Here is a 12,144-nt window from a genome sequence, read left to right on the forward strand (position 1 = left end):
GATGTTTTATTTTAGTAGAAGTAGAAAAATGTTAAAATAATTTAAGAACCTCATAACCGAAATTAAATTTTGTGTTTATGGTGGTAGATTTATATATGTGTGTAGTATGTATTCAATATTCATACGACATAGTGGTTGGCTGGTGATAGATAGGTACGGAGCGCGGTGCAGTGTCGGTGACCCCTCGGCCCCGTGCCTTTAGCCGCTCGCTACATTCTAGCTCTTACGAACTAAAATACTACTTCGTGGTTTGAATAAATCCAATTTACCTTCAAACGATCTAATCTTACTTATGTTCACACACACACGCTATGGACAGAACGCCTCGTTTATGAGCGATAATAAAATAACTGATAAGAAATAATAATAACAACCTACGTGAATACTTTTTTTATTTGCAAATCATCAAAAATATATGTAAGATATATAATTATGATAAACATAATATTATATGAGCATAAGTCTCACAAATTTCTAGGCTCTCCAAATAACATTCACAGGACAACAGTCAACAACGTTCAAGTAGTATTTCCCAGGACATATAAAAGATAAAAGGGTTGTGCAGTTTAATATTTGCAATACAGTAATTGTTTAAATAATTTTCAAAAAAAATGTTTCATTACCCACAATTTAGTTCCTAAGAATAATTCAAGACAAAAATTTAGTCCGCTTCCTTAGTTATTTTCATTTTTTAGTGTGATACGTATGGTTGAAATTGTATTGTTATCTTTCTTCAAACTTTCTACAGTTTCGTGTATGAAAAATCCCATAAAAATCTTTCTACGACCCACCGCGTCGCATCGCTAGCCCGTAGTTCGAATCCAAAGGGTCGTAACGTGATGTTGAATCAGCATATGAGAAAGGCTTCAAGAATTGGTCTACCAAACGTAAGATTTTAAAAACCAGACCATAGTCCCAGATGAGTGCGTTAAACACACTCTTCAGTTTTCTCAATTATTATAGACAAAGATAGATAATTTTTCTGTACTGTTGTTTATGTCACCGAAGTTCTAAACGGCTGGACCCATTTTTTTTATATTGCATTTTTTTTTGTATCCAGAAATATCACATTAAGATGTAGTAGCCCTAAAGGCACCCGGACGCAGTTAAGGTTCTTGCAATAAATTTTTAAATTACTATACAGATACTTCACCAAGTTTGTGAATACAGGTGCAAGAATTTTACCGTCTAGATAAAATAATTAAAGCGGACACAAATACCATTATATTTTCTATTGCAAATTGATAGCTGTTATGAAACACACAATATACTAATTATTGATATCAAGGTGACCAGGCGCCACGCAGTGACTGCACGGAGTTACTGAAGTCTAAATTTAGCGCATGCCATCATGCAATAGGCAGTCGGACAATGCGAGACTGGCAAAAATATTGTTACACGATCTACTTGGATGTGACTACACATTTTTTTAACTGCAAATCCAAAAAAGGCCAAACTCACCACAGTTTTGAAGTTGGTGACTCGGTGTGTTTCTACTAGTATCGCCCCTGCGGTGTTCACCTGCAAACACGCGATCAATGCGCTCATATACTAAAGCATACGTTTAGAAATCAGAAACCCATCGTTGCTTTTAGAACGGTTTATAATTAGATTTAGTTTCTTTCTGTTTACAATATTTAAGTATGCGTGGCCTTTTAAATTTATTTTGACAACTCATTATCTATTAGTAACTTCTTTATCACTCATTAGTGGAGCTATTTTAACTGAACTAAGTATAAAACGACAAACTTAATTTTGTGTAAGTAAATCATCGCGCAAAGAAAATTTGTATTACGTAGGCACTTTGACGCTCTGATTCCGTTCAGTCAGGCAGTGAGAGCGCACCAATCTGTTTGTAGGTTGATAAGTCACAAACGTACATTTACCGACAAACTATTTGTGTCTGTCCGCCATCTTGTTTTTGAATGACGAAATGGTAGTCTCATACCTACGCCGCTCATTATACTAGACCGAGAACGCTATGCCATAATCGAAATGTAGGTACATGTCCATTTATAAAAACGGTAAGTGGGCGTATACAGAGGTATTCAAAACATCTCTAATTAATCATTTTTTATAAATTACTCACTTTATAAAGTTCCAACAACCGAAATTAAGATCGACTTAACAACGATCCAAATAATTAAGATGATATTATGAATAACCCATAATGCAGAACAACGTATAAAACCAATGCCCTGGCGCGGCAAAATGACGCGTCAATAGGTCCACCGGAGGGGAGAATAAGAGAGGTGCGGGGAGAGGGGCGGACGAAGGCGAGACACATAATGGAATTACATATCTACATCACTTACTTGGCCGAGACCACAATGTGTCTATATAATCTATTTATATGACTAACATAAGCGCCAAGCCGTGCGACACAGCACAATGATCAGTCGGTGCGAGCACAATAGCTCAGGTGGGTCGATTGAAGTTTGCGTTTTCAGCATCACGAAGACAACACTAACAATCAACCTTCACTTCTTCCGCCTTTCGAAACGAAACGATAATGCGAACCTAGCGCGATAAATCAAGTTATCTATTATCATATAAAACATTATATTTTCAAAGGAGACCCATATGCTAATCAAGAAAGAAAATAAGTGCATATAATAAAATTGGAAAAGAGAATTGAGTGCTGAATTGTTTTTATCAAATTCCAAAAACCACAAAACAATTCCTTGGAAAAAGCGCTGAAAGTAAAAGCTACACGAACATTAAAAACTGTGTACGTGCAATGAAAACACAATTTCTGAAAAAGTGTAAACGCTTTAATAGATAGTTATTAACCAAACTGCAATTTATCGCGAGGATAACACAATAAAAATAAGTTGTTTGATCAAAGTACAGAAGTTCAAGTAGTAAATTTAAGATCTTTTAGTAGACATTTTGGGTCGGTTTACTCATATCAAAATCTGTAATCTGATCTGCAAGTAATAAAATTATATAATTCAAGCAATTTATGTGTGTTCATACTAGATTGTTGTAATTAAAATTCTCTATAAAGTTTGTTATGTTAAATTGGTAAAAATTTACCAACTCCGCAGATCAAAACTATGTAATTTACATTTGAGCTGTACAAGATCTATTTCATTATAGCGGGCGTTGCGATGCGGCCATTTTCTTTTGAACACGTAAGCGTGAGCCTGTGCTGACGTAGCTCATTGGTACACGGCAATGTCTCTGCGTTAACGATAAACTGAACTAACACGCGCGCGGAGCGCACACCGAACGAGTAACGATGAGACAACAAAAGAATCGATCTGCAAACATAATGGCCCGCGCCATCTTCGAAAGCTTTGAATGAAAGAGCAGGTAGAAGATTTCTAGACATTTAAAATTGTATGAGCAAATAATTGAATCAATTAATATAACATATTTTGAGTGCAATAACAATAACGCATATCTCTCCGCAAAAATAGATGGTTATTAATACCGCACCGATAAACAATGCTACATTTACGTGGGCGATTTGATTGGTAGGATTCTTTTCAAGGCAATTTACTATCTCATGTTATTAAAGAGTTGTACATACACAATAAGAAATGAATTGCAGAAATGTTGACGTTGATGTAAGTAAGCGTAATAAATATGTGTTATTTCCAACTAAATCAGATAGGTATTATATTCAGTACAAGTGGGATAGATACAAAGTGAATGCTGACCTTGGCGCCCAGAAAGCGAGCCTCCAGAAGCTCCTGCTTGCGAGGATCCAGCGCCGCCTGGAAGTGCTCCATCTTGACGCCAGCGCCTAACAACAACAGATTAAACTCTATATTACGCCCAACCTTCTTTATTTATTGTAATAAAGTAGTTACTAATTGTACAAACATAAGATTTGAACAATATTATAATGTATTAAATCCGTTGAACTATATTTTTATTTGATCTAGTGATATATGGAGCCGGTGTGTGTGTACCTAGATTACACAAAAAAATTCCAATATATCCAAGGTTACTTCCAACATACAAGTATATGTCTGAACAAACGAGTCAGAATCTAAATTTTCGATTTCAACTCAAACAAGCTGATAATTTTACTATTATTACTATACGGATCTTTGGATATATGCTTTTCTTGTAAACAAGTTAAGCAATTTTTAAAAGAGATATAATAGGATTAGATTTCCGTTTTATTTGTATAAGTGAAACGTTACTTATTCTTTCAAAAACAGGTTTTTTCACCAAATTGGTGGGTGAATAATATCTGTCTCCATTTAAACTTATAAAGATGTACATACAGGTTAAACTAATAGAATCTTGTGAATATTTTGTTAAAAAAGTATGCTTTGCTACAATCTGCTAGTAAAGATTTCATGATATCTAAGTTTTTTTTAATTGTTTGTATGCTGCACAATTATTTTCCTTAAGGTAGTTTTGATTTACTGAGTCATTTTTAAAACTATCAATTATTATTTGGCTACGGTTACACACTTCTTATTGTCGAGCGACACCACTTTACCGTGCTTATTTTGTCTATTAACGTCAAAGCATTGTTTGTGTTTAAGACATGCCAAAAAAAACACTTTCAAAGCACAAATTTTGGAAGAAAACGTTTCAAAACCTAGCTCTTTCGTTAAAAAAAGAGAATTTATTTTAAGGAATCACATTTAAATCATCTGTAAAAGCCCGGTTTTTTAGAATTTAATAGTAAAAAAAGCAAACACATTTTACTTTTTCTTGTTGTTTTTAAATTTTTTCCGCTATTTGTTAACTGATTAATTATTTACTCATTTCAACCAGAGAATATACAATAACCTAAAAGCCATAATTTCAATTTTAAAACGCGAAGGATGTTTAGAGATACTTTTGTTGAACTCATCCATAGCAATAATTAACGAAAGAAGTGAAACGAAAAAACTTTTGTACAAAACACAGCAGGTAATACAAACATAAGATCTTCTATATATTATTTTGCAGAAATTGCACTGATTTTTTTTTTGTACTAATGCTACTTGTAAATTTCTACAAAATTAGTTCAGTGATATATAGACAAAAAGTTCACAAAAAGACGTGTCCGTGTTCGGTAATTTCTGTCAGTTGCAAATCAGTGGTGAACTATCACATACATACAGTTAATTATATAAATATATATATATTTTTAATACAGTTCTTGGTAAACGAAAACATATTAGAAAGTTTAATAATTAAAATTAACAAATATCAACTAATATTTGTTCATTTTTAATAAGCGACCTAGTAATAATACCAGTGTCGCATGTCAAACAATGCGTTTTGTATAAAGAGGAAAGATTGGTAACTACTTGAAAAAGTGGATCTCACCTACCTTCGTGCGTTGTAGAGCATGTTGCGCTTTCATTTGCACTCATTATTAATGGCTGGGGAATGACCTAAGTTCGCCTATTCGTATTGGACCAGCTTGGTGGATTTAAGCTCTACATCTATATATTCTTTACAAACACTTACTACTAGTTATAGAGCTAATAAGTAGTAGTAACTAGTAATAATGACTAAGTGAAAGGGTAAATAATTAACTTTGCTAAGGCTAGATCGTTTTTCACGGAATAAAAAAAATTCATAAGCAGGTAGAAGACTATGTAAGGAGTTATCGCGGAAAAGACAATCGACTTCGAAGAAACTTTTTCAGTTTGGAAGGGAGAGTTGAGTGCATTAGACTTTATATCACAGGAAACAAGCTTACAGATAACTTGGTAGTCTTCTAGCTATTGTGCTAATAATACAAATAAAAAAATCATAACATCAAAATCTCAAGACGTCGATAAACTTTGATAATAATAATAATTAAAAATAATAAATGAATAAATATACTAAGAGAATACACATATCACCATCTAGCCCCAAAGTAAGCGAAGCTTATGTTATGGGTACTAAGATAGCTGATAAATATTTTTATGAATATAATACACATAAATACTTATAATAAACACCCAGACACTGAAAAACATCCAGGTTCATCACACAAGCACTTTTCAGAACCCACGACCTTGGAATCAGAAAGCAGGGTCGCTGCCCACTGCGCCAACCGGCTGTCAAGATAGCGGGTCCTACATTAAAATTAAAGAATGTCTTGTTTGTTTGTTTGTTACAAGTCTAATGCCGGAAGATACCGTAAAATATGTTCAAAATCGTTTAAAAAAATAACCAAACCTAAGCACGACTTCACAGCTCGACCGGCGAATTTTGCATTATATGCCCTTGACAGACTTCGGATATTTTTTATCTCGGGAAAAGTGATGGTTTCCCATGCCAACCATACGTTTCCCCAGAGTTTTCTCAAACGATCCAAACGACGAACATGCCGCAGGGAGTATATAGTTTTAAATTATCTCTATCAAGACCAATTAAAAAGTGCAATAACATCTGCTGCGACACGTCGAAGAGTTATCTTGTGGCGCACATCTTAGCCCTATAGGGTGCGTTTTGAACACTCCCGAACTTCAGTTTTAAATTGAGGAATGTGGTTATCACCACCGCCCTTCGATCTACACTAGAAAGATGATAGATGTCAGTCGTAAAGTGTCAACTAAAAGTAAAGAACTCAGTCTCAAATTGTGACCCTATTTTCGTTGGTATTTTATTTTAAGAAAGGACTTATATGTTATAAGTCATGCATAAATAATGACAGGGTCTGTTTGTTTATTTGCTTACTAATTATCTACGCTCAACCACTCCACCGATCTTGATGAAACTTGGCAAAGTTGGCTAGCATTCCGGAGTAAGAGCGAAAACTTTAAAAAAAATAAAAGGAAAAGTAGCGGTATACTATAAAAAGTGTCCAGTCTTGAAATCACGAGAAGTTTTTTTTTTTGACGGCCGAGTGGCGCTGTGGGCAGAGAGTAGAGACCCTGCTTCAAGGTCCAAGGTCGTGGATTAGATTCCCACAACTGGAAAATGTTTGTGTGATGAACATGAATGTTTTTCAGGGTGTTTATCTGTATTGTTAGCCGCATCCCCCACCGATACCGACCCTCCTATAAAACCAAGCACTGTACCGTCATAAATTCATTTGTTCGTTGGATCTCAATGAAGAACGTTGTGTGTGCTGAGCATATCGGGTCACGTGAGCCATTTTTCTTGTATTACTTAATTGTTATTTCTTGTGATAATTTGCGTGTACTGTGTGCTTATTTAATGGATCTGTTTTTATTTTGGTTATGTTTATTTTTTTGTTAAAATTGAAATTTGTAAATTAAAGTTAGGCTGATCGTGATTCTTTTTATTTTTAATTTTAAATCCTCTGCTGATCCTTAGATCAGAAGTGGGATAAAGTCCTGCTAAAGAGCCCACATAAACAAAACCAGGAGGGAAACAGATCTACCCGCGTCGTAGAAAAAAAAAAATATTTTGTTTTGTGTATAACTAACCTTTTTATCGGATTGGTATAATGCCACGTGGTCGATCAAGGGATCGCTTGAAAAGTGGCTCACGTGGCCGGGCTCACCGCTCGCGGAGCCCTTTGCGCACAAGTAAGCATGGTAAAACGCGCAGTAGATCACGATCACATTCGCGTAGCTATTAGAGAAGTCTAACGCCACTACGCCATTATAGCGATAGGGCAAATTCCCGTGATAGGACTCTATCACGTTCGACTAGTGTTGATCGACGTAATCGTAGGTCGCGCTCTCATAGATGAAGGTAAGGTGTTAGTTTATGTTGACGATGTCTTGCTCCTTAGCAACTCTGTTCCTGAAGGCATTGAGCTGCTGCGCCGTGTACTGAATACTCTCACGTTTGCGGGGTTCTCAATCAACCTTCGAAAATGCGACTTCCATACTACCGAGGTTGAATATCTTGGTAGAATAGTGAGTCAAGGTCAGGTTAAGCCGAGCCCCAGAAAAGTGGAAGCACTGGCGAAGACTCCACCACCAGGGAATGTCAAACAGGTAAGGCAATTCCTAGGTCTCGCTGGCTATTTTTCCGTTACATTAAAGACTACGCAACCAAGACTGGGTGCATCGCCTATGTGACATGAAAAGGGGTATCATTTCACTGGGGAGACGAACAAGAAAAGGTACGCCAAGACCTCATCCGACACTTGACCAGCGAGCCAATCTTGGCTATCTTTGATCATAAATTACCCACCGAGGTTCACACAGACGCCAGTAGCATCGGTTATGAGGCACAGGACGAGACAACTCCTTCGAGAAAACCAAGGTCGCCAGGAACGAGTATTCGAATCTGCATAGGCATCCACCTCGTCAGTATGCGGTTGGTGATCTTGTGTTTGTGATAAAATTTCTCAGTCGACAGGAAAATTTGATCCTGGGATGCGCGGTCCGTATAGAGTGGTCGGCGCACTGCCGAGCGGTCGTTACGAGATCAAGCTGTTGAGCGGCAGCTATGGGAAAACGACGCAAGCGGCTGCGCAATACATGGTGCCTTGGCGGGCGAGTGGTGTCCGGAGACGTGTGCTGCGTTCTTTGGCAATAAGAATGCAACCGATTTTATCTTAATCGCATTTAAACACTGCTTGTGGCTCTGTTTGTCGCTATCCTATTTAGTAACAAAAATAAACAAGACTTATTTTCCCACATGTATAGGTAGGTAGGTAGGTAGGTTCTCTCTCTCTCATAGAAAGACCTCTTAGCGGAATAGGACAAATTAAAAGTAGTAAACTCAATTTAAAACACTGTTAGCAAATTTCAAAGGTTAGCTTAAGCTGTGTTAGGATAGTGGATGGCGATCGACAGCGTCGTAGGTAGTGGTGGTGGGTTAAGGTAAATGGCTCGGTTGGCAGACCCGTGAGGGGTGCGAGGCACCTAGTCGGGTAGACGGTTAAGAGTAACTGTCGGAGTGAAGGCACGCATGTGTGTTAACGCGAGGTCCATGTTGTGTGGACTGGTCCGTAGTCAGCAGTGCTAAGCACTCAGTCGGACGTCCAAGTTGTGTGGACTGGTCCGTAGTCAGCAGTGCTAAGCACTCAGTCGGACAGTAGACCCTTGATTGGGTGAACGCGTGAGCGCGTTGGAGATGACATCTGCAACCAGTCATGGGGCGGTCGACGAAGCGGTCAGTGTTTGGCAGACGGCTGCCGCCTGGAGGTGTCAACGAAGAACAAGGATAAGAGTAACAGGGCCCTATTTTCTTATTTTGAGACGTCTCTGAGGTGATGTTTGTAAGACTGTGTTTAAGATGATCTGAGTTGCGTGACGTATGGATTGTGTGAAAGCGTCATAGTGAAAGAAGACTGAGCTGATTGTGATAACTTCTGGTACGCTGGATCTTCTTTCTAACATGTTGGTTTCCCTACAGATGACGAAACTGAAGAAAGTCCGTCAGACCCCGCAGCACCGGGATCGGGCACCGGATCCTCCATGCCTGTTGGATTTTGATCCTTAGGCAGGACCATCGGCGTTGGCTGATGCTGCCCCCAGCACCACACCATATCAACGGGTCAGGGACGACCCTTCGTCAGGAGAGGCCGTGTTAGCCGCATCCCCCACCGATACCGACCCTCCTATAAAACCAAGCACTGTACCGTCATAAATTCATTTGTTCGTTGGATCTCAATGAAGAACGTTGTGTGTGCTGAGCATATCGGGTCACGTGAGCCATTTTTCTTGTATTAATTAATTGTTATTTCTTGTGATAATTTGCGTGTACTGTGTGCTTATTTAATGGATCTGTTTTTATTTTGGTTATGTTTATTTTTTTGTTAAAATTGGAATTTGTAAATTAAAGTTAGGCTGATCGTGATTCTTTTTATTTTTAATTTTAAATCCTCTGCTGATCCTTAGAGTATATTATAAGTATTTATGTGTATTATATTCATAAAAAAATTCATCAGCTACCTCAGTACCCATAACACAAGTTACACTTACTTTGGAACTAGATGGCGATGTGTGTATTGTCGTAGTATATTTATTTATAACTTGAGCACTTCTTATGATAAAATATTTTATACTCACAACAGATAGCTATAAGTAGAAAAGCCAACTCCAAAAAAGCTATCTTTTTCTGGTAGATTCTGTATGACTGCGTGGATTTAGTAAATTATTGATAGAAGCTATAAACCTTACAATATCGGCAAAAAATTGTATGAATACTTCATTGTTGCCTGTCATAGGATTATACTACAGATTTTTTCATTTCTTGTCCCCATAACACTTCTTGAGAGATCGAATGTATCGAACTCCAGCCCTGTGGGCCGTAGTCAAACTTTCTGGCATTTAATTGTTTATTTAATTGTTTTCTGCAATGGAGGTCAACCAGGAACTAACGTATAATATATTTGTTTGTTGCTAAAATCAAATTAGTACAGAAACCTAACAAACCTATATATATATATATATATATATATATATATAAAAATCAGTTTTGTTTGTATATATATTAACAAATTCTCTGCAAAAAATGGACCCTTTTCAAAATATTCATCTACACTCCGTCGGAATACAGAAGTTCATAATGGTAATTTTATGCCTATGTAATAACAATGTTTATGAAAAAGAATCGGTGAAATGGCAAGGAGGGGTGGGGGAACGGGGTTTTGGCGCAGTATCTGGGGCAGACAGTGAGTTGGGAGAAGTTAGGTACGGTTATTTATATAGGTAGGTATGTATGTATGTTCAATGTACATATTGATCGCCTCCCCAGGCCACTCGCCACTATGATCTCACCTCCATCCTCTGTGACCCCCCCCCCCCCCCCCCCTCCCTTGTATCCACCTCTCACACCCGCTACCGTATCACCCCTAAAGCCTGTACCAAACCGAATGTCGAATATTCCAAAGAGAATGATGAATATATTTTTATAATTAAAAAGCATTCTTTGTTTTTATGTAGTTTTACCCACATTTAATAATCGCCGAATCCAGACCTCAGCATTTTTGTGTTTAAGGTGGTGGGCATTGGTTAGTCTGAATACCATAACACCACACTATAAAGCAAAACAAAATTCCTTCGCCGTCTTTAATCTCTTGATAAATTGTCACAGAGACGAGACAGTCCGACCAAACATAACATAATTGTTTCTGGTAGGCGTCGGCCGTGGCTAGTTATCACCCTACTTGACAAAGACGTACCACCGTACCGGAACGCTAAATCGCTTGGTAGATTTTCTTATTAGGCGTCAATCTACGGCGTCATTCTACTTAATTTGTAGTCGGAAACTATAATAGCCGACGGAGTCGAGGACCTTAAGTAGGATGAATAAAATAGATACGCCGACGATACTTTCCATAAAGCATCGACTGCAGCATATAATTAAAGAATTATCACCCGAGCAACTCAACTTAGAATGAAATTTTAAAGACTAAGTTCATGGTCACATCGCAAAATAATATTGATGACGTTAACATCAGAGTCACAGGCTAAAAAGTAGAGAGTCGAAGTCACAAATATTTCGTTAAGTAGATTAATGATACCTGGGCCAGCGAAAGAGAAATTAAAGACATCAAAGTAGCTAGAAGTAACTTTAACATAATTAAATAAATATATCTATATATGTATGCTGAAAAGTCCGGTCTAGGCATCACTCGAAAAGGACTAGAATCGCGAGTCCAGTAGAATTAATTTAAACGCGAGTGTAAGCGTGAGTGGTGAGTGAAAGCCAACCTTCCCGAGTCGAGGAGACACCCCAAGAAGAAGTGGGAACTCTCTCTTACCAGTGCACACAAGTGGCGGCGCAACCAGTTGCTCTACCTACAAAATGTTTGCAGCTCTATAGAGGGTACCTGGTAATCACTTGATTATGCAACTGATTTGAAGGCGGCGAGCGCGCTGATGCCGGAACCAATCATATTTATTGAGATTTATATGCAACAACGGTTGCGCTACCAAAGATGCTCCACCCGCACAGTGCTTGTACTTGACGATGTCTTTTGCACGTCTACTTTTGACACTGACGATCATTATGTCTGCTCTGTTATTTGTCGCTCAAGATGCCATAGCGGTACAAACGGTCGCACGCCCCTGGTGTCCCTTGTGAGATAATGGCAAATTTGCGCTTAAAGTAAAACTAATGTGAAAACTGCTCCCTAAGAATAACCTTGGGCTATTTCTAGTGTAGCTGGGCCGTTAAAAAATTAGCCGAGCCTTTTGATTCTCCTGAAGAGTCGCGACATGTTATCTACATAATAAATATCTATACCATTAATAATAAAGCTTTGAAAGTACTATGTTTCCTTGTTTGTTTAGAACCCACTGTTCCCTGAAAATA

General features: G+C 37.8%; 1 protein-coding gene across 8 annotated transcripts in view; it reads right to left on the reverse strand.

Moving 5' to 3' along the window:
- The window catches only part of LOC120624252 (serine/threonine-protein kinase tousled-like 2), a 48,938-nt gene that overhangs the window by 18,253 nt on the left and 18,541 nt on the right, over window positions 1-12,144 (reverse strand). For 4 of the 8 annotated variants that reach the window (XM_039890697.1, XM_039890694.1, XM_039890693.1 and 1 more), the window contains 2 exons: window positions 3,669-3,754; window positions 1,462-1,521 (listed from right to left, as the gene is read on the reverse strand). The exons of 1 other annotated variant lie outside the window; for it this stretch is intronic. In XM_039890697.1, coding sequence (XP_039746631.1) covers window positions 1,462-1,521; window positions 3,669-3,754 — 146 coding nt within the window. The remainder of the gene's footprint in view (window positions 1-1,461; window positions 1,522-3,668; window positions 3,755-12,144) is intronic. 3 more of the 8 variants (XM_039890698.1, XM_039890695.1, XM_039890703.1) reach the window with 1 other exon arrangement.

This window comes from Pararge aegeria, chromosome 6 (genome assembly GCF_905163445.1).
Source record: "Pararge aegeria chromosome 6, ilParAegt1.1, whole genome shotgun sequence".
Lineage (NCBI taxonomy): Eukaryota > Metazoa > Arthropoda > Insecta > Lepidoptera > Nymphalidae > Pararge > Pararge aegeria.